The sequence below is a fragment of the Camelus bactrianus genome, chromosome 9 (genome assembly GCF_048773025.1).
Source record: "Camelus bactrianus isolate YW-2024 breed Bactrian camel chromosome 9, ASM4877302v1, whole genome shotgun sequence".
Classification (NCBI taxonomy): domain Eukaryota; kingdom Metazoa; phylum Chordata; class Mammalia; order Artiodactyla; family Camelidae; genus Camelus; species Camelus bactrianus.
The window spans coordinates 41,142,881-41,169,791 of record NC_133547.1 but is presented as its reverse complement, the minus strand read 5'-3'; the positions used below and the strand labels follow the sequence as shown (position 1 = coordinate 41,169,791).

The window sequence follows — 26,911 nt, the reverse complement described above, 5'->3', positions numbered from 1 at the left end:
TCTTGCACATAGTAAGTATGCAGTAAACATTCATTTGAATGACTAAGTAATATGTAAATATGGCAGGAAAATGGGGGGACACCAAGTTTTTAGGCTGCAGTAATCTCTGCATTCTAGAAATGGTGACAGAATTGATCTTTGTGTGAAAATAGTGGCTGGAAAAAGCATTAGTCTAGGAAAACACTTTGATCTAGCCACTGGTCACTACGTTGTTCAAAAATTATTTCCTCAAAGTCAACAGTCTCTTTCATGTACTTCACCAAGCCCAGTGCCCCACATCTTCATGCCTCCTCCTCAATATTATTTTCCTTAGTAGTGACCTAAAATAGGAAACTTAGTCCAAAAGGCTCTCCAAAATTCCTATGCTCTGTTTTACTCAAGACTTTATCACTCTTTGACTAGAAATGTAATTACATTAATAACGATACCCAGTTTTACTGGCTCTTTCCTTTACCTGCTCATTGATGACACTAGTCCCCAATATCTATGTCTTCAATCTCCAAGGCATGTCATACAAGTGCTCAGAAGTCAATACATTAGCTACTGTCACTGCAAGTGCTATTTTCCCATGTTATATATCCCTCTGCCAGCCCCATCTCATCAGTGTTGAATTTAGATCATGATATAACCTTCAAACAGCTTCACAGCTCACTTACAATAAAAGCCAAACTTCTAACCATGTTTCAAAACCTTGCATGATCTGACCCTTTGCTTATTTCTTCCCTATGCCCACTAACTTATGGCAACACTGCTCTCCTTTTTTCTTTTCTTTTTTTTTTAATTGAAGTAACGGTTTATAACATTATATAAGTTTCATGTATATGATGTTCTAGTTTGACATTTGTATGCACTCCAGCATACCCACCACCAAAAGTCTGATTTCCATCCATCACCATACAGTTGACCCTCTTTACCCATTTTCCCCTCCCTTCATCCCCTTCTTCACCTCTGATAACTACCAATTTGTTCTCTGTATCTATGCCTTTGTTTTTTGTTCATTTATTTTTATTTTTTATTCCACAGTGAGTGAAATAATACAGTATTTGTCTTTCTCCATCTGACTTATTTCACTTAATGTAATACCTTCAAAATCCATCATGTTGTCACAAATGGCAAGATTTTATCTTTTTCATGGCTGAGTAGAATTCCATTGCCTATATACACCACACCTTTTTTATCTGTTCATCTGTCAGTGGGCACTTAGGTTGTTTCCACATGTTTGCTATTGTAAATAATGCTGCTGCAATAAACATAGAGGTGAACGTATCTTTTCAAATTAGTGTTTTCATACTCTTCAGATAACTACACAGAAGAGGAATAGTTGAGATGAGTCTCCTGGAAGTAGCACATAGTTGGATCTTGTTTTTTAATCCATCCAGCCACTCTGTGTCTTTTAATTGATGAATTTAATTCATTTAAATTTAGGGTGATTATTGCTAAATTAGGACTTAGTACTGCCATTTTACCTTTTGTTTTCTGGTTGCTCTATGTCTCCATTATTTCTTTTTCCTTGTGTTTCTCTGTGCCATTTTAGTTTGGTGGTTTTCTATAACATTTCTCTCAGTTTCTTCTTTTTTATGTTTTTTCCCTCAGCTCCAGATTTATGTTTTGCGGTTATCATGATATTTGTATAAAACATGTGATAGATAAAATGGTCCTTTTTCTGCTGATAGCAACTTATCTTCATTTGTCTATATGGATTTTGTCCGTTTCCTCTTCTCCTCTTGTGTTCTTGTTGTCTCAAATTAACCTTTTTAAGTTGTGAGTTTGTTACCGAATTACAAGAAGCTACAGTTATTTTACTGCTTTTCTCCATTTTAATCTTTATGCTATAAGTAAATGTTTAATAACCTATTCTGCTATGGAGTTGAATTTTTCTGATTCTGTCTGTTTATCACCTTACTTAAAGTTTTGTGTAATTTTACCTTTTTGTTTGAGGTAGGAGAGTTGCTTTTGACATGTCTTGTAAGGCAGGTTGGGTGGTGCTGAACCTCTGAGGTTATGTTCGTCTAGGAAAGCCTTTATTTCTCCTTCATATCTGAAGTCCAAATTTGCTGGATAGAGTATTCTTGACTGACATTTTTTAATCTTTCAATATTATGAGTATATCATCTCACTTTCTACTTGGCTGTAGAGTTTCTGCTGAGAAATCTACTACTAGGCTAATGGGATTCCTTTGTGGGTAACTATCTTTATTCCCCTTGGCTGCCTTTAAATTCTTTATTTGTCATTGACTTTTGACAGCTTTAATATAATGTGTCCTGGAGTAAGTCTTTCTGCATTGAGATAATTAGGTGTTCTCTTAGCTTTGTGAACTTGTGTATCCAGTTCCTTCCCAGGTTTGGGAAGTTACCAGCTATTATTTTTAAAAATAAACTCTTTGCTCCCTTCTCCCTCTCTTCTCCTTTTGAGATACCCATTAGCCTTATGTTGCCTTTCTGAATGGAGTTGGATAATCCTCATAGAATTTCTTCATTTAAAAAAATATTACTTTTCTTCTCTCTTCTACCTGAATCACGTCTAGATTCCTGTCTTTGAGCTTGCCAGTCCTCTCTTCCATATAGTTTGCTTCATTTCCAGTGCTTCCTAATGCCTTCTTCATCTCATTTATTGAGTTCTTCAGCTCCATAATTTCTGTTTGGTTTTTCTTTAGAGTTTCAATTTCTTTGGTAAAGTATTCCTTCTGTTCATTAATTTTATTCCTGAGCTCATTGAACTGCCTTTCTGAGTATTCTTGAAGCTCACTGAGTTTCTTCATGACATTATTTTAAATTTTAAATTCTCTATCAGACCACAATCTTTCATGACCTTAAGTTTGGTTTCTTGAGAATTGCCATCTTTTTGTGATACCATATTGCCATAGTTTTGTCATGATGTTTAATGAGTTGTTCCTCTGCTGGCACTTTTGACGTAGCAAACACCTTTTTTATTTAGGCAAAGCATTTTTCACTTTGATTCTAACAATTCAATAGATTGTTTATTAGAGGTCTTTTTTTTTTTTTCACTAGGAAGTGAGGCACAAGTTTTGGCTTTTCTTACCTGAGTTGCCTCTGACTATATTTGAAAACTGACTTTCCAGCCTCTACCACCTCTGCCAGAGGTGTCACTGTTGCCCTCATCATCGCTGCTTGTGCCTTCAGGATCTCTAGTGTCTTGCTGCAGCCAGTGTTGCTGCTGTCACTGGTGTTACTGCCAGGGGCATCAGGATGGTGTGCATCTCCGCTGTGTCTGGGGTCGCCTGGATGGCAGGCACCACCACCACAGCAGAGGCAGAGGGAGGGTAGGGTGGGAACAGGGGTCATGGGTGCCTTCGCCACATCTGAGGTTGTCAGGTGTAGGAGTGCCAGAGTCCAGGTGCCACCATAGCTGGAGGGACCAAGGTCATGGGCCTTGCTACTGCTGAAGCCTGGTTCCCTGTGTCTGTGGATGCTGCTGCAGTCGGGAGGCCAGGTTTGTGTGTGCTGCTTCCTCTGTTACCGCTGGGTCCTCTGGGACTGCTGGCTCAGCCGCTGTGGCCAGGGAGCCAGGATTGCAGGTACTGCCTTTCCTGTTCCCCTGATTCCACTTTCTCTATTTGTTCCAATTAACTTATCTTCAGGTTATAGATGTGTGATCTTTCCATCATCCTTGCACAGAGGAAACTTCATTGAGTTATGAATGTTTTCTAGTTGTAGATTGAAGAGGAGAGACAAAGATAATAACTCATGCTAGCATGATATTGACGTCACCACAATCTTCTTTTCTTTAACATGTCTTGTTCATTTCTACTTCAAGGACTCTTGTCTGAAATGCACTTTTACCAGATCTCAAAATGACTGGTTTTTCTCTAATATCAAGGCCCATCTCATATGGAATCTCTCCAGAGAGGCCTTCCTGAACTGACCAAACTAAAGTAGGCCCCTCCCTTGGTCACTTTCTATCACTGTTTCACTTTCATGATTTCTTTCTCTTTTCTTTTCCTTCCTTCCTTCCTTCCTTCCTTCCTTCCTTCCTTCCTTCCTTCCTTCCTTCCTTCCTTCCTTCCTTCCTATGTTTTCTATTTATTGTCAAACACTCCCATCAGCAAAATAAAATCCCCAGAAGGATGAGGTCTTTATCCTATTTACTACTATGTCTTTGGTACTTAGAACACTATCTGGTGCATAATAAATAATCAAGAAGTGTTTGGGGCTCCTGAATGAACAGATATTACCCAGAAAGCTGCATGCGCCTCACCATTACCACCAGTGCTGCCATCTGCCATGAGAACACTGAGGTCTGTGCTCAAGGAGGCAGTAAATCATAGTAGTTAGGGATGTGAGCTCTTTTGGATCTGGCTTTGCAACTTATTAGCTGTGTGATGTTGGACAGGTTATTCAGTTTCTTGGAATTAACGTTATTGTCCTCATAAAGTTGCTGGGAGAATGAAATAATAAAATATACATAAAACACTTAGAACAGAGTTTGACCTACAGTAAGCATTACAGAAAAAAAATAGGAGCCATTATATTCTTATTATATTAGGTAGGATTTCTTTTAGTTGCAAATAAAAGAAACAAACTTATACCAGCTTATGTAGCAAACAGGAATTTATTATATAGTCATAAGGGTGTCTCACAGAACCCAAAGGCAGAAATGTATCTGGGCCTCAGGAAAGAGCTAGAATCAAGAGTTGGAAAGCCATTGATATGTGTTTTCTCTCCCATCTCTCCTCATGGCTTTTCTCTGTATCTCCCCTTTAGTCTTTTTGTTGTTCTGCATCCAGGGCAACTTTCCCCTCTGCCATTCCACTCCCATACATAGCCTGTATTTTCACATCTAGAAAGGTTTCCACCCGAATCACTTAAAACCAAGGATACTCATGTTTTGACTGATGGATTTTATTGCAGAACTCTGGGTAGGGGCAAGGTGTGCTAAGCAAAGGAGACTATTCAGAACCCTAGGGAATGGAGACAGGGGTCAGGTTTATGCCCAGTTGCAGCACTCACAGCTGGTATCAAAGACAAGCCCCGCCTGGCAATTCTTCTTATATGTGATTCCATTTGCACAGTGCCAGAAGGCATTTCTGTTATTCGCCACAGGGTAGAGGCCATCGGCTTTGCCAGCACAGAATCCACTGCTGCCAGAGCTATCTCCAGAACTGCTGCTCCCAGTCCCGCTTTCACTCCCACTTCCGCTCTCACTTCCACTTCCGCTTCCGCCGTTGGGCTTACTGGGCTGAGCTGAGGCTGTGCAACCTGAAACAGTGCAAAGAGTAGGCTAGTGGACCTGGCAGAGGCTCCCACATTCACTTAGAGATGAAGAACTAGCAGACCTGGGGTGATGTCTGGAGGTGGAGTGCAATTAGCTCTGGGTCCCTACAGCTGAGGAGCTTACAAGAAACTCCATACTTAAGGAATTAGGAAAAGCTGTAATTTCAAGCCAGCCTACTTTTGTTTTTTTACTTTTTAACATTTTTAATTGATTTATAATCATTTTACAATGTTGTGTCAAATTCCTGTGTAGAGCACAATTCAGTTATACATGAACATATATATATTCATTGTCACATTTTTTTCTCTGTGAGCTACCATAAGATCTTGTATATATTTCCCTATGCTATACAGTATAATCTTGTTTATCTATTTTACTATTTTGAAATCCCATCTATCCCTTCCCACCCTCTACCCCCTTGGCAACCACAAGTTTGTATTCTATGTCTATGAGTCTGTTTCTGTTTTGTATTTATGCTTTGTTTGTTTGTTTGTTTGTTTGTTTGTTTTTTTAGATTCCACATATGAGCAATCTCATATGGTATTTTTCTTTCTCTTTCTGGCTTACTTCACTTAGAATGACATTCTCCAGGAACATCCATGTTGCTGCAAATGGTGTTATGTTGTCAGTTTTTATAGCTGAATAGTATTCCATTGTATAAATATACCAGTCATCTGTTGATGGACATTTAGGCTGTCTCCATGACTTGGCTATTGTAAATAGTGCTGCTATGAACATTGGGGTGCAAGTGTCATCCCAGAAGCGGGATTCCTGGGTCATACGGTAAGTCTATTTCTAGTCTTTTGAGGAATCTCCATACTGTTTTCCACAGTGGCTGCACCAAACTGCATTCCCACCAGCGGTGTAGGAGGGTTCCTCTTTCTCCACAGCCTCTCCAGCATTTGTCATTTGTGGATTTTTGAATGATGAAGCCAGCCTAGTTTTAAATTTAAAAATGTTCTCTCTTCTTTTATGATGTTAAAGAGTCATTTTAAAAAATTTACTAAGCACTCAATATACACAAAATCCTTTTCTAGGATCTGGGTGTAAGTGGTGAGCAAATAAGCTCTAAGAGAAAATCTGGACAAAATTTAGGGAGTCGGTACTTTCCCTGAACTACAGATTAGAAATATGTGCACATTCCAGAGGGTTTCTTGTTTAATGTCCCCAGGTGGGCTTAAAGAGACTTTTAATATGGGGTTTGTGGGGTGGGGGAGGGTATACCTCAATGATAGAGAACATGCTTAGCACGCACGAGGTCCTAGGTTCAATCCCCAGTGCCTCCATTAAATAAATAAATGAATAAACCTAATTACTTCCCCCCCACCAAAAAAAAAAAAGTTAAAAAAAAACTGGAAGGAATAAGGGGTTTATAGAAAAGTAAATGCTTATATAGAAAGCCAACCAAATTTCTTGAGGCCTCTTCACACCTCAGAGACTTAGCAGACCTGGAAAACCCACTGAGTAGGCCTGGTTACTAGTAAGAGTATAAACTTCCTAATGTAGACATTCAAGGGTAGGGATAGAATGTAGCACCTCTCTCTCAGCCAGGCAGGAACAGTGAGGTGAAATAGGAAGAGACTAGGGGACGAGGGCCAGGATGGGGGCAGGCGATAGTGATGGGAAGATGTTAGATTGTCTTTTGAGTTGAAGAAGGAACATTTTTATACCCTGTTCATCCTCCTGCTGTCACTTACTTGTACTGTTCAGGCCAAGAGCATTCTTCAAGGTATTGATCAGAGGGAACTTGCCCTGGTTGCAGAAAGTGCCTGTGAAATCATCCAGGTCAATGGCCCAGACCATGGCACCTCCGAAATTGTTCAGCTTAAGCCACTGAGCCTGTTTAAGGACAGAAGACACCAGGAGTCATTTAATTGCTTTACTCAGGGCTGAACCTACAGCACATTGGAGGGTTTGACCTTACCTTGATTTTGAAGCTCTCTTCATTGTCATAGCCAACCCATTCATTGCCCTTATAGGCATAGGGCACATCCTGAGGGGCATCCCATGCCTGAGTGGCTCCGTTTTGCAGGAAGGTACAGATCTTTAAAAAGTCAAGAGGTTCAAATCCTTTCAATATAACTCCCATGAAAGAGAAAACGTATACTTTCTTCTCTGATTTTTTTTTCCTGTCGTGTCTCTAATTGGGTTTTTCTCAAATTTCTAATTATGGGTTTTTATTTAACAGTAAATAAGATCAAGTTACTTTTGAAATACTCAGATGTTATCTTTATTCTTAGTGCTTGATTTTGGGAACCCATGCTAATATGGTGCATAGTTATTTTATTCCCTTATGTGCTAATATAAATGACCTTAAGTATGTAGTCTGTTGTTTGAGGGGGGTGCTGCACAGTATAAATGCTCTTCGTTCTGGAGTAGGTAAATGAATAGGTTACTTAAATACCTGACGCATTTGAAGTCATATCTGTGTTGAAGTAGGTAAGTAGTGAACAGAATGAATATTCAAGCTTTCTGTAGATTCTAGCCCTAAGGCTACTGCTTGGCACAGGACATAAAATCCACAGAATTTCAATTGTACAGCACAGCCTACCTACCTCATAGTAGGCCCAGAACCCAGCCTGCCTGGTATAGGGTCCAGCAGAACCAGCACCAGAAGTAGGGGCACCAATGCCAGTGCTGGAAGGATTGCTTAGGACGAAGGTATGTCCATAAGCAGGGAATCCAACGATGAGCTTCTCAGCTGGGGCCCCATTGTCCTTCCAGTAGTTCATGGCATAATCCTGCAATGGCAGTTGGTTAGCTAGAAGCCCCACCAGTTGATGACCCAATGCTTAGTTATGCTAGTCCTGTGACCTAACAGGTAAAATTGAATGATGCTAATGACAGATTAGTTAGTATTTCTTCAAAGCATTTTGGTGAAATTATAGTTAAGGAGATATGATCAGTCACTTAAAAGGAGAGTTATCCAAGTGATATATTTGCAGAATTTATGTTTGTTTTGTCTCTGAATCTCTATGTGACTTACAACATCTCTGGTCTGCATCTGCATCTGGTGGGGGACTCACCACACTGAGGTAGGCATTGCTGCCAGTGTCAGTTGGGTACTTGTGGAGGGGGCTGTTCTCCCCAGTGTAACCCTCCCAGGAGCCATGGAGGTCATAGGTCATGACATGGATGTAGTCCAGGTACCTGAGGTGGGGTAAAGGATTTAAAAACATTTCCGACAGTTATTTCCCACACTTGTGCAGGCAAAAGATACCACTTCCAAAGCTTCCTAAACAAAGTCCCTGAAGAGCAAGACAAACTAAGGACAAGTCTACCTTACAAAAGTGATATCTATAGTTTGAGGACAAGATGAGTCACTCACTGGGACAGCTGAGGGATCTCATAACCAGACTGGATGTTAGAGATGCCAGCAGCTACTGCAGCAGTGACCAGCAGCCTGGGCTTGTTGGTTTGCTCAGCCTCCTGCTCAAAAGCTTCACGCATTTCCTGTAGAATAATCAAGTATAGTAGGGCATCTATGAAACTGATTTCAGCTTCTTAAATAATAATAAATATATGTTTGTATACTGCTTCTTTTAAAATATGCTTTCACATATTTTATCTTACTTTAGTCTCTCAATATCCCCATGGGTAAGATTGATGGTATTAATCAAATGTGTAGCTAATGTGCATAGAAGTTAACGATTTCACAGAAGTCTCATCATAGTAAGTTAGCAGCCAGGTCATGACAAAAACCCAGGCCCCAGATGACCAGTCAGAGCTCCACTTATATTACTATATTCTGAAATTATAGTTGCTGCAGTAACCTATATCCAGTTTTTAGCAATATAAAAATTCACTTCCCTTTGTCCAGTAGATGAGCTACTTTATAGGACTGACATCCCATCAAATGAAATGCTGAATTGGCCAGTGAGGAAGTTGGTAATAGTCAGGTGATAGATTCCCATTCAATGCTAGAGGTTAATCCACATTTATTTTGTGTGACTCCAATCTTACTAGAAGTATTGGACCCAGTTTTTATAACTGCATTATTAAGGTGTGCCAGAGGATGTTCCAGTGAAGAGTGGGTCTGAAAATTGCCATATGGATACTTGTTAAAGGAAGTAGGTTATTTAACTGGAAGAAGAAAAATTATAGGCAGGATATGGCTATCTTCAAATATTGAATCAATAGATTGCAAAAGATGCAGTTTTATTCTTTGTTACTTCAGTGGACAGAACTAGAACCAATGACTGGAAGTTACAAATTATAACTAGAGGCATGTATTGATTAAGAATATAGATGTTCTTTCTGAATGCTAGGGCTTTCAACAAGTAAGTAGATTGACTTTTCAAGTAGTGTGTTACTTAATACTGAAAACTATTTGGAGAATGGCTGGCAATCTGGTATATGGGATGTTACAGAAAATAAACTCTTTCTTGGGGGAGAGTAAATCTAGAAGCTATCCTTGGCTTTTCTCACTCCATTCACTTTTCCTTAGTGATCTCTTAATCGTTTACCTTTGCTGATGAACTCAATACAGTATATCAAGTTATGTCCTTTGTCCTGAACTCCAGATTGGAATTCATCCAGTGTCTATTGGGCATTCCTGTATGATGTCCTACAGATTCCTCTCATTCATCATGTTCACAAGCAATTTATTGAGTCCTTCTTTTTGTTCCAAATATATCCTCCTTCTTGTATGTACCATCTTAATTCATAGGACCACAATCAAACCAGTTCTCAAGGTCAGAAAACTGGCAGCTTTCTCTCTTTTCCACTTCCACGTGGTCTCCAAATCCTATTGATCTTACCCTCCTAATATCTCTTATAAAATTCCTCTTTCTGTCCTCACTGTTAGAGTCTTCATTTGGGCTCTCAGCATCTCTTGCTTGATGTATGGCAATAGCCTCCTTACTCTATCACTGCCTCCCTGCTTCCTTCTAGTTCGTCCTCCATGGTTAAAGCCAGAGTGAGCCTTCTAAAACACAAGTTTGTCATATCTCTCCATTACCTGAAAATCCTTCAAAGTTGCCTTGAGAGTAAAGTCCAAACCCCTTAACATAATATATGAGCCCTACATGGTCTGATTCTTGTCACCTATGCAGCCTCATAATCCATCATTCACATACCTATGTCTTCATTTGTGCGGTTCCCATCTTCACTTAATTGGTTAACATCAGTTCCTTTCAAGACTGAGCTCTTCTTGATCCTGCCCCAGAGCAGAATTAAGTATCCTCTCTCTGTGCTGCTTTTGCACTTGAATACCTCTATCATGGCATTTATTGAAGTGTACTGTAATTGTTGATTATTTTTCAGGCTTCTACCTTAGATTGTGTGTTCATTAAAGCCAAAGATTTTGTCTTGTTCTTATCTTTAGCCTGATAATAAGCCAGCGTCTGGGACAGAGTCAGTGCTAGGTAATAACAGGCAGTCTAGTATAAAAGTTAGAAGCAATGGGCTCTGTAGCCAGACTATATGGTGTGACATTAGGTAGGTTACTTAAACCTGCTATATCTTAGTTTCCTCATCTGTAAAATAAAGATTATGACACTTATGGTACCTATGTCATAGAGTAGATGTGAAGATGAAATGAGATATGATTTTTAAAACAGTTTGTAGAATTGTGCCTGGCACATGGTACACATAATATTGTTATTATTCTTATTAGATGCTGTTGAATGTAGGCAGATATCTAAGGATTTTTGCGATGTAAAGATGCCATAATTCTAAATTCCAGCTTAGTTTCAATCTGGAGCTACCAGATTCTCCTTGGAAAGAAGAGTCTTTGAATTTCCTTGGGCTAAAGACTGCCACCTCCCTTCTCACCTGCACCAGGACAGTGAAGAGGTGCTTGTCCTGAAGAGGGCTTCCACGAGAGCCAGGGTACTCCCAATCAAAGTCCAGCCCATCAAATCCATACTGACGCAGGAATTTGATGACTGAGGCAATGAAAGTCTGGCGGTTCTCCTGAGTGGAAACCATGGCAGTGAAACTGAAGGGGATCCAAAGAAAGTAGGGTGAGGCCTTGGTTGTCCCAACACCTTGTAGTGAAATCAAACTCCTATATTACTTCCTCAGAGCTCTTCGCCAGGACCACAGCCCAGAAAAAAGTATGTTCTTGGTTTTCTCCTGTCCTTACTTTGTAATCACTGCTGTGCTCAACCATGGTACCTCAGTGTTCTCTTTATTTTGTTATCCACCTGACTCTAATGTTTTTCCTAAATTGCACTTGTTGCTTTAAACACCTGGCTCCGCTGGCTCACTGTGTTCTCTCTCCAAATAGTTGCCCAAGTTTGTACACCCTCGAGGATGTCTTCTTCTTTATTTGCATGACTTCTTTTTCTTTTTTCCCAGAAGGTAAATAGAGAGATGTCCTTTAACACTCTCCTCAGGAGTTTCGCTTTTGAAATACTTTAAGAAGAGATTGTTATAGATAGACGCGATTATACTGTATAGCACAGGGAAATATACACAAAATCTTATGGTAGCTCACAGAGAAAAAAATGTGACAATGAGTGTGTATATGTCTATGTATGACTGAAAAATTGTGCTGAACACTGAAATTTGACACAACATTGTAAAATTATTATAAATCAATAAAAATGTTATTAAAAAAAAAGAAGAGGTTGTTTTAAAACCTCAGTAACTAAACCTCTGTGAGTGGGGTTCCAGAATATCCATCTAAATGTAAACACACAATAAACTGTGTTCTATTTAATATTCAGATTCTAGTGTAGCCATTTATTTAAGTAGCATATCTGTTTAGTGTACATTCTTAATATCCTGACTTAGATTGTGAAATCTGAAGCGACATAGGTCACATTGGGCTAATTTGTTTTCAGTATCTAACACCAGGCTCTCTCACAGAAGACTTACCGGGCAGTTCCAAAGTTCCAGCCTCCAATGGCCAGGAGAGTTTTCAGCTGGTTGTTCCTGTAAAGTGAAAGATGAAAAAGAGAACTTCAAAATCCATGAGTCCCTGTATTTAAAATAACATTGCTTTGGTATTAGGCCTGGTCATAAACTTGGAGGTTGCTTTGATGGGATACTCTGTAGAACAATCTTCATTCACTACTGAAAACTTTCTTTGCAAAAAATATTGGTGTTAATATTATGAATGCACTCACAGTTTTTAGGGAAATCTAAATTATGGGACTGGGTTTTTAAAAAAAAAATAGGATTGTATTGGCAATTCTCACATTCTATTCCACCAGATGAAATGGTAAATATTGCTTTAGCACAGTTACTTTCTCAGATTCTGTGCTAATGAATAAATCAATTGGCTTAGAATCATGCACATTTTCTGGAATAGTGGTTCTCAAACATCAGTTTATATAAGGATGAAGTACAAGAATCAGAATTGAAGGACAACATCAGAATTCCAGATTTATGACCCCTTTCTCAGAGATTGTGATTCAGTTGAGTTAGGGACTGAGATTTTTATCAAGGGCCCTATGAGAGTTTGATACATAGTCAATGGATCTCACTTTAAGAATACCACTCTGAAGGGGTTTATTTCCTCTTAAGTGTCATCACTCAGAGTCTAGTGGCTGCATTCAGGATAGTGCCACTACCGATGGCAGCAATGGCCTCTAGCCTTACTTCTCCTAGAAACAGCGAACTAAACACATTAGAAATTAAAAGATACCAGGGTCTTTGTCTAAAAGATACCAGGTTTGCTTTGTTTCATTTTTACACAAAATGGAGCTCTACTAAAGTAATACAGCAAACTCTTCTGCTTTCTTGGGCTTTGTTATGTCTTATCTTCAGTATCCTCTGCCTCCTGTTCTCTGATGTGAGTAGCTAAGAAGGTTTGCAATTTCCTGGATCATAGAAAAAAAAAAAGAGAGAGATTGCCAGAGAAAGGAAGAAGTGTAACTATTTTGGAATACTAGCTAGAGCAGGCAATGTGCTACGTTATCTACATCCTTGATACTTAAAATATAGCTCCTGGACCAGAAGCAGCAGCACCATCTGGAAGCTTGTTAGAAATATGGAGTCTTGGTTCCCACCTCGACTCACTGAATCTGAGCTGCATTTTAAAAGGATCTCAGATGATCTGTTTGCACAGTAATGTTTGAGAAGTACTGACTTAGGAGATACCAAATTAAGTATCTCCCCCTTCTCTTACTTGTTTTTCAGGCCGTTGAAAGATTGGTAGAGAGTCACATCATTCCATTCCATGGTGGTGATCTTGTTGTCACGCATCCCAGCAAAGGCATAGATCAGATGAGTACACAGGCAGGTGTCAATGTTGTCAGGCTTGAAGCTTCCCAGGTCCGGCCGGTACTGGGCCCAGTTGGTGAAATAGCATGTCAGCTGGTAGGCAGAGCCTGAGGGTAGAAAGAAGTTAAGAACAATGGCCTGACTGAGGTGCTACTGAAATGTGCTGTGAGTTTTAGCCCTGACTCTGTTTCCCTCCCTTTGCCTCAGAGGCCTGATCTCTGTGTAGTGGTTAGTATGAAACACTCTTGCAAGTGAGTTCAAAGATTCTCATTTGAGAACTAGTCATTGATTTGAGGTTGGTTATTTTTAACTTTGACAGATTCACTTTGGGATCCTGGCTAAGCCTAGAAACCACTTAAGAAAAGATGCCCGGGGAATACCCACTTATAACTCTCAGGTTGTCATGCTTAAGAGGATGGCAGTAGAAGCCAATACAAAATGATAGATTTTCCCAAATTCAAATCCATTTGTCTGTGAAGAAGACAGTATTTTTCTTTCCCTAGTATGGCTTATCTCTTGATATGAATTTTTTAAAGTAATATTTGGAATATGAAAAAAGTCACATTTAATATGTTAAACAGATGATTACATTATGAATAATTTATAGAGATTCAAGGCTTATGGTAGGAAAAAATTACATCAAGGATAAAATGCAGAGACCATGACTTACGTAGCTGAGCATTCAGCAGAAGGGTTAGACCTAGAGAGAAAGAAGAAACATGTATTCTGGACCAATTGACTGTATCCTGTAGAATATAATTCTGACGCCTTGGCCATCATCCTGTAAGTCACAGGGTTTTACAGCTCAAGTGGCACTTAGGGGCTATGCCAAAGAGTAGGATTTTCAGTGAAGAGATAGATCTACACTTCCCTCCTCCTAGTGAAAATGTGCGTGGCTCTCTCTTCTTTCCCATTCCATGTCAGAAATAATTGTCATTGAATACAGAGCTTGAAGTCTACTATCTATGGAAGACCTACTTACTGAAATTACCCAAAATTTACTCTACTCAGTGACTATACACACATGCTTCACCTTCCTGAACTGGAGTGAGTACAGCCTTCACACACATGGCATCCTCTAAACCCATGAATTCGCTATCTCTGGGAGCCTTGGAATTTTTTAAAACCACCTTTAAGAAACCTCACAGTAGAAGAGAAATACTAGGAACTGTCAGGTAAGACTCCATATACTGCTCCCTGGCTTCTACCAGAGCACTTTTGATCTGATTGTTTAATAAACTGAGCTAGAGGTTTCATCTGGAAAAGGTTCTGAAGCTATAAAAAATTTGTAAATCACAGCTTTAGAGCAACTAATAAGTTTTGGCTACAACTTGGCTCTAAACAATGTACTGAATCATCTCCTTTAAGTGATTGAATTTCTACCTGTCTTATGATATATCAGCAGCCCAATAGGACAGTAGGGGAGAAAAAGAGAAATAATTCTGCAAATGGTAGAACAAAGATAACTTGGTATAACTCTATCTCATTTCCTACTGATTTTCAACCCTGAAGAAGATAGACCAAGGACACAGGCATGAGAATAAAAATAATACCTTAAAATGGAAGATGAATGGAGAAAAGGGAACAACCCAACAAGAGATGAAAAAGTTTAAGACAAGCATTGGAAGAAAACTAACTTTTGTCTTAGGATCATGCTTGTAGCATCAAAGAAGGTAGAAATGTTACCAGAGTCCATTGAGATTAAGAGAATAAAAGATAGACTCATTTGAGCGTGTCAGGATTCTCTTGGAAACTTGAAATGATGAGAGAAGAATAGAAAAGCATAGAGGTATCTGTGAAGACTACTTTATGGCTGTCAGATCCAAAGAAAGAAAGAAATTGTCTAAGAATAAGGCTCTATCTCCAATCACAGACTCACCTGTGAGGAGAATAAGCTTTGTCATGGTTGCTGTCGGGACTGGTCTAGCAGAGCCTGGATTTGCTTTTTATACCATCTGAGTACCAGGTTATCACAAAGGTTATCTTCCAAGTGGAGAGCATTGAACCTAGATATGTATATAGCTAATCAGTAAATCAACAGATCTCCTCCCCTACAAACACCACTTTGTGGACCTTCAACCTGCACTTTCCGCTCCTACTTTCTTTGCTCAATAAGGACAAAATAATGTTGTGTCTTCTAACGGGGTGATAGAGACCATCACCACATAAAGCATCAGCTTAATAGCTCTTTTTTTTTTCTTTTTTTTTTTTTTCCAGTTCTCAGAGCTGTTAAGCAACTATTTAAACACTGTGGTTAGGTTTTTATGCTGTGGACACTTTGTGCCTGGCATCAAAGCATATCTTTATTGAAAAGTAAACAATAAAGAGCCTTGGAAGTCATTAGCTGTTCTTAAACCTTTTTTCCTGATGAAATTATTTTTATATAACTTGTGCAATCAGTGCCTAAGGAGCTTTCATCTTCAAGTGCTACTTTATGAACATTCTACCCACACTTGTTCTTTGGAATGACCTCAGTCATGATCATATGATAATTTTAAAGGAAAATGAAAACCCCTGTGTCACCATCCAGTTTCAATAAGATAATATTATCCTATATTTTCTTCCCCAGTTAGATGCTTCTCACTCCCCTGGAGTAAGCAACTATCCTGAATTTTGTGCCAATCATTTCCTTGCTTTCTTTATAATTTTATCACATATGACTATGTACTCTTAAATAATACATTAACTAGCTTTATGATAATATATTACAATTAGTTTTGGATTTAATAAATTCATTAGCCTTGACTTTGTATAAGTGAAATAATACCATGTGTATTATTCTATTTCTTTTTTCTTTAAGTATAGTTGATATACAGTGTTGTGTTAGTTTCTGGTGTACAGCATATTGATTCATATATATCTATTCGTTATCATTTCTTTTTCCTTATAGATTATTACAAGCTATTGAACATTGTTCCCTGTGCTCTACAGAAGGACCTTGTTGTTTATCTATTCTGTATATAGTAGTTTGTATCTGCTAATCGCAAACTCCCAATGTGTCCAATTTATCCCGTCCCACCTCCTTTCCCCCTGGTAACCATAAGTTTGTTTTCTATGTCTAATTCTGTTTTGTAAATAAGTTCATTTGTGTCATTATTTTAGATACCACATATAGGTGATATTATGATACTTGTCTTTGTCTGACTTCCTTCACTTAATATGATAATCTCTAGGTCCATCCATGTTACTACAAATGGCATTATTTCAGTTTTTTTATGGCCAAGCAGTATTCCATTGTATAGATACACCACAGCTTCTTTATCTAATCATTTTTCGATGGACATTTAGGTTGCTTCCATGTCTTGGCTATTGTAAATAGTGCTGCTATGAACATTGGGATGCATGTCTCTTTTTGATATCCTATTTCTTGCATTTTTAGCTCAGCATTAAGTTTTTGAGAATCATCCAAGTTGTTACAAGTAGCAGCTTACTTTTACAACTGTATGGTATTTCACTATATGAATATGCTGTAATTTACTTTTCTTTCCTGTATAGGACAACATGTGGTTTGTTTCCAGTTTTCCCCCTACATGCTGCTATAAGCATCTCCTATACATGTCTTTTGGTATGTGTTTGCAAATTTCTCCAGTGTTTACACCTAGAAATGGGATTGCTGGGTAAAATAGAATATCCTTCTTAAAATTTACTATTAATCTAGATATTTCTTTTCCAAAGTAATTGTATCAATTTGCACTACCAGCTACAATTAGGGAGGCAAGTTAGGCTTTATTGTTCTTTATTGTTCCTATGAAAAGATGAGGAAACTGAGAATGAGAATTTGCTGAAGTTACACAGTGAAATGTGTAGCCAAAACTTGAGCTCAGAGCCTCTGACTCCTAGTCCAGTGTTTGTTATTTGTTTGTTTGTTTATCTTTTTGCTGAATTCTATGTTTCCACTAATGTAGCCCAAGACTGTATTATCTCTTGCAGCAACTGTATCACATTGTTGCTTCATATGGAGCCTCTCACATGAAATGGACTCAAGTCAACTCTTACTCATGTGTACTTGGAAACTGACTTTTTACGTATACTTTTATTATACATGACATTGTGTTTTGTGTCATTTGTTTACAGTATATGTCTCCTACTAATAGGTAGCTCCTTGGAGTCAGGTACTATTTTTCTTATTCATTTCTATATCTCTAATGACTAGCACAGCTTTTGACCTTTCAATGAATTAATCAACAAATGTGCATTGTGTACAATTTCAATTTAATTTAAATGAAATACAGGAGCTGATGACTATTTCATGTTGTCTCATCTCTTGGATCATTGTTTTATCTTATTATCTTCTAGAATTATTATTGCCATACATCATATTAAATGAACTCTTCTGAGTTTTATCACCCAAAGATGAGACTACAAGTAGAGTGGAGGAGTGCTATGACTTCTACCCAAAGAAAGATGGCTTCCTTGAGTTGAGGAAAAATGATGGCCACAGAGTCCTGGAAGGCTAAGAATGATTAGGTATATCTCCTGTAGGGTGCAGGTCTCATTTGCCTGGGGCCAACATAGGAGGATATTCATCCACAAGGAAGAACCCCTGATGGGAACGTTATACAGAAGAGAAACTGCCATGTATAGCCAGAGTCAACCAGTCAGTGGCTGTTTTACTTACTGACGGGAATAAGCATCATACAGAGTCAAATGAGGCTACCATTGGGACATGCAATCCAAAGATCAAGAAATAAATGACTAATGACTACAACATTCGTCCCAAGTCAGCTCCAATGATCAGGGAGCCAGTACTATCCCAGTGGAAAGAGAATTTCTCCTGTGTGGCCTTCTAGGCCTAGGGACCCAGCATCCCTCACTGGCAGTTACACTGGCAGATTCTGGGTGATGTGACTTAGTAGAATATTGTAGAGTGATAATGACACCAGAATGGCCACTGGCTCTCCCTGACTGCATCCTATTTTAGATGGTAGATTCAGTATCATGAAAATTAGCAGAGGGGTCCACTCCCTGTGAGAGTTGCATCTAAGAACTTGGGGCACCCTGAGTGATAATTCTCCTGGGATGATCTAGTGAAAGACTATGAGAATGCATCAGCACCCACCTGCCATGGTTTCAGATGTTTCCTTCCTACCTAGCAAGGGATTATATCTTCTTGCGTAAATATTTATGGCATTTTTGCCCATAACTAGGGCCACCATCTAGTTGGGAATCCTACATCAACACTTTCCCATTCCCAAGGGTCGTGCAATAGTTGAAGCACTTCATTTGTACCAGCACCACGGTAGGAATGGCTGCTCAGTGCCACACAGCAAAGTTTTAGGCCCAAAGCAGGTTAAAGGTACAATTTGGGCACAGCCGTAGTTTGAGTAGACCATCAATATCCAGGTAGAGATGGCAATGACCTAAGTTAGTCTCCACCCATCATTTAGCACCGAGTACAGTCCTGATTTTACAGTTGCCTAGAGTCAGTGTTGGGGAAATAAAAAGAGAAAGGTATGAGAAGGGAGGCCTGGACTGGGTCCTTAAGTCACAGTTGTTCAGCACCAGGAAGCTTCCTGTTCTCAGATTCCTTATTTCTAACAGATGGCTTAGAACAGATGGACTGTTGCTAGAAATGGCTCTATTCCGGATATTTATAGCATTAGGCCAGCAATCCAGTTAGCCTACCATTCAGAAGTAAACAGTAGGCTTAAGAAATTTGTCATCAAGTTGACTTCTCCACATTCCCTTGCCCCATCCTCTGTGGGTAATAAGAGACATGAAACAGCCATCAGATTAGGTTTGGACATTGTCTTAGTCTGATTGGGTTGCCATAACAAAATGCCATAGACAGGGCGACTTGAACAGCAGAAATTTATTTTCTCACAGTTCTGGAAGCTGGAAAGTCCAAGATCAAGGTTTCAACAAGGTTCAGTTTCTGGTGAGAGCTCTCTTCCTGGCTTGCAGACAGCCACCTTCTGGTTATTTCCTCACAAAGTAGAGAGACAGGGAGATCTCTGATGTCTCTTCCTCTTTTAAAAGGGTACCAGTTCTGTTGGATTAGGGTTTTACCCTGTGACCTCATTTAACCTTAATTACCTTCTTAAAGGCCCTATCTATAATATAGTCACATGAGCGTCAGAGCTTCAAGATATGAATTTTGAGGGACAAAATTCTGCCCATAGCAGACATTGCAATAATAAATATAATTACCCCTTTAATGCTTAAAATATGTGGAGGTTATCTCCAGTTAGAAAACAAATACTTCCAACTCATCAGGTCAGGAGGTGCCAGGGAATTGTTGACTATGACAATACCCCATTGCTACCCCATTTTATCATTTACTTCCAATCTTATGGAAGTGGGGTATTATTTTGAATTCCTTACAATCATGTCCAGTAAACCCCCTTATCCACAGCGGACACATTCCAAGACCCCCAGTGGATGCCTAAAACCGCGATAGTACCAAATCCTAATTTTTCCCTATACATTCATACCTATGATAAAGTTAATTTATAAATTAGGCACAGCAAGAAATTAACAACATTAACTAATAATAAAATAGAGCAATTATAACAATATGCTATAATAAAAGTTATGCAAATATGGTCTCTCCCAAAATAACTTATGGTATTGTGTTCACACTTCTTGTGATTATGTGAGATGACAACATGTCTACTTGATGAGATAAAGTGAGGTGAATGACATAGCATTAGACCACTATTGACCTTCTGAATATATCTCACAAGGTGGGTCATCTGCTTTGGGTGATCCTGGATCCCAAGCCATGACAATGTCCATGGTTGGATGTGAGGAGCAGACAATGTCAGTGGTTGGGGATCTTAACAGAACAAAGAGGGATGGCTCAAGATTTCATCACACTATTCAGAATGGCACACAACTTAAAATTTATGAATTGTTTATTTCTGGAATTTTCCATTTAATATTTTCAGACCATGCTTGACAACAGTTAACTGAAAACATGAAAGAGAAACTGGAGATAAGGGATTGCTAATGCATTCTGGGTATGCTATTCCCTAATATTCTCTCTGTTTTGCTCACTAAGTGATCAGTCCAGTTGTATTCATCCCTCTGGCAACAAGTTAGTAGAAGTCCATGGAGATGCCCCAAGTCTGACATCCAGCTCCCTGCACCACTTTCAAGCAATTAAGCATGATTAATCAAGAAGCATGCAAACTAGGCTTTCTGGAATTGTTTTTTACTAGTGGGAAACCCAGGAATTAAAGCAGTTAAGATGCCTTAATCCTCCTTCCGAAGATGATCCTATTCTCAGGCAGCACACGACAACCTATCAGAATGCAAATTGAGGTCTAAAAGAGAGATCCTGGGCCTTTGAGTTTTTAAGCTTCTTAATTTATAAAGACCAAACTCTTTCTACTGAGATTAGGGTATAATTTCTAACAGCAGTACAGTGTTACACAACATTGGCTTTCAGCTCTACCCACTATTTCAGCAGTCATAGTCTGGGAGAACAATTGGCCTTCCTGGTGATCTGACCCTTGTGATTACAGCACAACTTCTTGGTGGAAACTTGGCAGAGGTCCTGATCCACCATGTCAGCTCTCTGACAAGGTAGATTGAATTAAACCCTAGGCAGCGCTAGTTGGTTTCCAGAGGCAACAGGTCAAATTTCTCTCCAGGAAGCCAGCTTGTAGGGCATCAGTTAACTTAACCCTTATCTCTCAACTGTCTTCCAAGGAGAAATTGATAAAGAACCATCATAACCATCATATCCTAGTTAGATTATTAAACTTCAAGAATAAGAAAGTAATTCTTCAGGCACCAGAAGGAAAAAAGTATCAAATGATTTAAAGGATGGGTTGATAAAGGGGTAGTGAGTACCCACTGACCTCGAACATCCCCGTAGCAATATTCAATGCCAGAACCCAATGGAGCAAGGCCTGCTACCTAAGGTTAAGTTTACCTGGAAACAGCTCATGTGAGAGTAACTTATTTGGAAGTGGAATTCAGAGATTAAGAGTAAACTATGGAGGGTGAAACAGGGAAGAAGGCAGGGTCAATACAAAAATATATTCTCAAGTTGGCCCCTGCTGGGGCAGCTAAATGCTCAATCCCTTGAAACTGTCTAGAAGTCCAAAATGTATTCTTAGACCATCCAGGGAAGAAAGGTGGAAACAGCATGGTCCCCTCTCCTCCAAGGATGACGTTAACTCCTCTGCATGCCTAGGTTGTCCATGCTACCAAGACGTAGGCAAAGTGTCAATCTAGCAGAGGTAAAAGGGCCGGGGGAAGGGGAAGTAGAGAAGGGATACATGAAAGCTACCTGAAAAGGAAAGCCTAGAGTTCTATCAGAAAATTTCTCAGTTCACTTAGGATTTTGATTCTTTGTCATTTTTGGGGTTTGTTTTTTTTTTTAAGTATGGGGAGAAGCTCTTAAATCAAAGAATAGCCTGGCAGTAGGTTAGAAGTATCTATAAATTGATATACTCTCATTGATGACATTTCTTTTTTCCTACTGTCTCTGAATCCAGCCTAAATGGGCCCTTAGTGGGTGTCCAACCAAAGTAGTCAACATGAGTGCTCATCTAGCCTCCCTTCCAAATAGCCATGAGCATCCACCTTGAGCCTCACCTGTTAGATAAATGAACCAAAAAGTGTTGAATATTGTTTATATTGTTAAATCTATGGACCAATAAAAAGACATCTTTCCTTCTGGCTCTAAAATTTCTAGGAGCTTACCACATAGTAGGCCCAGAACCCAGACTGCCTAGTACAGGGCCCAGGAAGGCCAAGGCCAGTGGTAGGAGCATGAATTTCATGTTTGGAGGGTTGCTCAGGATGCTGGTATGTCCAGAGGCTGGGAATCCAACCATGAGCTTCTCAGCTGGGGCCTCATTGTCCTTCCAGTAGCTCTTGGTGTAATCCTGCAAGGGTAGCAGGTTAGCAAGAGGCCCCATCCAGCTGATGGCCTAGTAATTAGGTATTAACTAAGCTTTTTTGGTGTGATTGTACCTACTGTACAAAGTATTTGCAACATATTTTATAGCATCATTGATCTATCTCTGTTGAAGTGGTGTGTCTCTAGCTTAACAAATTTCTCTTAACAACATACCAATATGTAGGCTTTATATATGCCCTTCCCACCAAAAATGTATGAGAGAAGGACTGAGAGGTTTTTTGTATGATTTTTCTCGTATGATTCATTGGTGAATGGCTGAAATTCTGTATGGCATACATGTGCAAAAGATTAGAATGGTAGAAAATAGACAAGGCAGAAGGGGAACAAAAAGAGAAGAAAAGTGGGAGAAATAGCCTGTAATTTATTGAAAAAAATAAGTAATGGTACTCTATTTTCTTTTATTAAAAGAAAACACTGGTTGTTAATCTTGTTTCTTATCTGATAAAATTGTCAGTAGAGTATTAATATGTTGGTGAATTTTTAGTAAATGGAAACTAGTTAATTAATTGTAATAGCCTAATTTCTCATTTGAGAAAATTGCTAACTTTGTGATATCTTTTCTCCTTAAATCTCCATGTGATTTATGACATCATCTCTGGTCGGCATTTTGGTCTGTGCAGGAACTCACAATGTTAAGGTTGGCGTTGCCTCCTGTGTCAGTTGGGTGTTTGTAGAGATGCCTGTTCTCTCCAGTGTAGCTTTCCCAGGAACCTGGAGGTCCTGGGTCATGACATGGATATGGTCCAGGTACCTAAGGTGGTGTAAAGGATCTAAAAACATTTCTGCTTGTCATTTTCCACTCCTATGCAGGCAAAAGATAAGACTTCCAAAACCACCTAAACAAGGTCCCTGAAGAGCAAGCAGACTGAGGGTGAATGTCTCTTTCATAAGTGATGCACAGAGGGGTAACAGGACATGTTATCACTCACTGGGACAGGTAGGGGAATCTCATAGCCAGATGGAACACTGGGGATGCCAGCAGCTACTGTGGCTGTGACCGTCGGCTTGGGTTTTTTGATCTACTTGGTCTCCTGTTCAGAAGCTTCCTGCATTTCTTATACCCATGTAGGAGAAAGTCTATGAATATTAACTCTAAGTTGACTTCCATGACTACTCTTTGAATTAAATCAATCCCTCCCATCCTTCATTCTTCAGCATCCTCACTGGAATGGAGTGTCCAGATCCTTCATCTCTAACTGAGGTTGCAGGGAGGTAGGTTTTCTATATGGCCTCAGCGACCTTTCACAGGAGACTGGTTGTGTGCTTCCCAGTCAAAATAGCATGGAACACAGTTCACCTGCATCAGGATAGTGAAGAGATGCTTATACTAAGGAGTGGTCCTTCAGGAGCCAAAATCTAGTCCATCAAACTCCTGGTGACCCATCAAACTTTGGTGGCCAGGGTAACAGAAGTCTGGTAATCCTCAGGAGTGGAAACCCTGGCAGTGATACAAACTAAGGGAGACCCAAAGAAGGCAGGGTGAGGCCTTAGTGGTCCCAATACCTTGTTGTAAAATCAATAGAGAAAATCATCTTGAAAAATTTATGAAGCAGTTCCAAAGTCCCAGTTGTCAATATCTGGGAGAGTTTTTATCCAACTGTTTCTGAGGGAAAAGAAGCAGAGTTGTGTCAGAACAAATGGAAAGAAAGATTAAGTCATTTCAACATTAGCTGTTAGAGTGACTGAGAAGCCAGGAGAAGTCTCATGCAGGCTCTCATGCTGGTTTTCTTCATTCTCATCCTTATTTCCTAAATTGTGAGAGTGGCTGGGGTAGATGACCTAAGATTCCTCTGTTTCACTGTCTCTAGAGTTCTAATTATGTCCCTTCAGGTGAAACCCCCGATTAAGGACACCAGTGCTTCGTCAGTGCCAACTTTGGGTCCCTTCCAAGTAGAAGATTGTTTTCATCTGAGTCCATAAGAACTTGGACTTCACTAAATTCCCCTTGGTAATGGAGCTATATTTCAATTGGCAACTGCCTCCTGGGAGCCAGCAATTTCCCTTATGTTAGAGTCATCATCATACTGGAAGTAATAAGAAAGCTAGGAAGTTACCTGTGTGCTACTTCCTGGCCTGTTTGGAATTTCAGCCTGGAGGCTGCCGTGGAAGACTTTGTTCAGACTGCTCTCGAAAGTGAAAAGAATTTGAATCTCAGCGCTTTTGTCACTTACTTGTTTTCCAGGCCAGTGAAAACTTGATAGTGTCCCATCCTTTCCTTCGATGATGTGAACTTCGTGTCCCATATCCCAGCAAAGGCATAGGTCAGGGGTCAATGTTGTCAGTCTTGAAATACCCCGTACCGGGCTAGCGCTGGGCCCAGCTGATGAAGTAGTATGTCAGTTGGTAGGCAGAACCTATTACCCAGAGGAAGAGGGTGAGGAACTCTTACAGAGAAAGCTCCCTGTGGAATCATAGATTGCTTAAGAAACCACAGATTTCCAAATAACTTTCCTGTTTAAATCTCAAAGAGAAGGGGAGGATCTGCATGAGAACCTTATTTATTGCAGCAAACCTATAATTAGCAGGCAATTCAGGGCTGAAGGCATCTCTTTAAGGTAGCTCCATCCCTCCGAGAGAAAATTAAAAACCTTATAAATCAGTGCCTTTTGCTGAGATGAAACCTTAAAGCTGGGAATGTCTGATTTAGATGTATTCTAGTCCCCTCTACCTGCTAATATTAGCAATTACTAATGCTTACTTAGCATTTGTTATGTACCAACCACTGCTATGAGTAATTTATTTAAATTTACTCATTGATCCTCACTAAAACCCTATGAGCTAGGTATTATTATTATTACTCCCATTTTGCTCATTTGGAAACTGAAACATAAAGGATGATGGTGTGTGTCTATCTAACACTTTGAGCTGTCTTCTTGAGTAATCATCCCCTCTTTACCCCACCCCCCACCCCGCCCCAGGGAAATGAACCATCCAGTAGGACTCAAGAGTCCTGGCTTCAGATTTAAATTCTGTCACGAACTCCCTATATTTCCTGGGACAAGTTAACATGATTCATCTCTGCCTTAGTTAACTAGTCTGTGAAATGGTCTGGTAATAACTTTTCTGTCCACCTTTCAGAGAAGACTTGTTTTAAAGACTCAGTAAGATGACAGATTTGAAAATGCTTTAACAGAGCAGAAGACACAATGCAGATGCCTTATCATGTTATTTTTTATTGTTAACATTTATTTTTAAGACCACTAGCTAGTCAGTTTCAGCTTTAGGATTTTTTTGGCCAATGATTCCAATCCTTTAAGCATGACTAGGGAATTTTAAACTTCCTTTAAAAATTTATATGGTTTGTTTGAAGTAGAAAGACAGAGAGCCAAGCTGAGTTTCTAAATTATGAAGAAACAAAAAGGAACAATATGGTGGTCTATCCTAAGAAGAATACATACTTAGCTCAGCTCTCAGAACTAGGAGCAGAACTTAAAGCAACAGAGAGCAGCTGGAGGAACATGTTTGCAAACAGAGCAGCTTCTGTAAACTAGTGCTTCACTTGCAGAAGGAAACCTGTCTTATCTTTTACTCCTTGAATTCTTTTAATGCTCTCTGTAGACTCCCAACCTATTGATGCTAATAAAGCCTCAGTATTTCTCTTGGAAGCCCACTTCCCTACATCTCCACTCACAAGACCATTAAAGTGCCATGAATCATAGGCTTGAAGAAGAGAGGGAGATGGCAGGGCAGTGGGACACCTATCACCAGGGAAGGAACTGTGTCCCTGTACTTCTGCCAAAAGCAGTCAATTCAAATTTAGGAATTTGAAGGTAAAAGAAAATTTTACAGGGGCGAAAAAACAAAGTGATAGTGGCTCACAAGCACAGAGTGATGGTAGTTCCCTACCAGTGAGAGGAGTGAGCTGGGTCATTTGCCTCGGTGTAGAGACTCCCTCATCCAGCCTGCCTTTCTTTTCCTCTTCCTCCTCTCCTGTGACTTACCAGATTCTCCTTTATCCTGATTACCTCTAAGGTAAATGTTGATATTGGTCGTTGTCAAAGTTCAAATCCATTTAAGAACCCGTTATTTACAGTGAAACCATACTGTTTTGATTTCAATTTACAAGAAGAAAAACTTGGGCTCAAGCCCAGAAACCAAATTAATAAGCTCCATTATAGAGCAGCTTACATAATTCAAGATGGTTTATGTACAGTGGAGCTATACTCTGTTTGAATAGTGAAGCAACTAATTGGCCATGTCATAGTCTCTTTAACAGGCATAAGCATGAACTAACTTTGCATTCATTTATTGTTTGCATTCATTCATTCATTGTAAGAGCAAAGCTCCCTCCTTAAGCAAAGACAGAGGAGTAGCCTACTCTGGTTTTTTTGCCCTCAAATTCTTACCTATTTTCTTCCTATTCCTTTTCCTGTTCTTATTCCTCCTTCTTTCTCCCAAGCTTCTGCATCTCAAGTGACCCTAGCTTGGTTCCACTCTGTTCAGGCTCCTTCCCACTGTGATATTTCCCTGGGTTTAACCTGCTTCAGCTGCCCCCAGCATGCTCTTGATGGCATCTAGAATGTCAAATCCTTTCCAGAAGGTTTTACTTTGCTCAGATCCATCAGAGGACTCACTACCTATGGCAGCTGGAGCTCACAAAATGTATTTTTTAACTTGTAAGACTTG

The 26,911-nt window shown here is 39.5% G+C and overlaps 1 protein-coding gene and 1 long non-coding RNA gene across 6 annotated transcripts in view; one reads left to right on the top strand and one right to left on the bottom strand.

The window, feature by feature from the left end:
• The window catches only part of LOC123614901 (uncharacterized), an 87,413-nt gene that overhangs the window by 22,615 nt on the left and 37,887 nt on the right, over nucleotides 1–26,911 (top strand). The gene's annotated exons all lie outside the window — the stretch shown is intronic.
• On the bottom strand, nucleotides 4,839–15,410 carry CHIA (chitinase acidic). Of its 2 annotated transcripts, XM_010948294.2 has the most exons (11): nucleotides 15,287–15,410; nucleotides 14,078–14,107; nucleotides 13,313–13,514; nucleotides 12,058–12,114; nucleotides 11,008–11,173; nucleotides 8,561–8,685; nucleotides 8,259–8,382; nucleotides 7,788–7,973; nucleotides 7,157–7,276; nucleotides 6,930–7,071; nucleotides 4,839–5,216 (listed from the first exon to the last, which is right to left on the bottom strand). In XM_010948294.2, exons 1-11 carry the CDS (start codon nucleotides 15,309–15,311, stop codon nucleotides 4,945–4,947), a joined length of 1,449 nt encoding a protein of 482 aa, XP_010946596.1. In that variant the 5' UTR covers nucleotides 15,312–15,410; the 3' UTR covers nucleotides 4,839–4,944. The 2 variants fall into 2 exon arrangements, with proteins under 2 accessions (XP_010946596.1, XP_074226251.1); XM_074370150.1 differs by lacking the exons at nucleotides 8,561–8,685; nucleotides 11,008–11,173.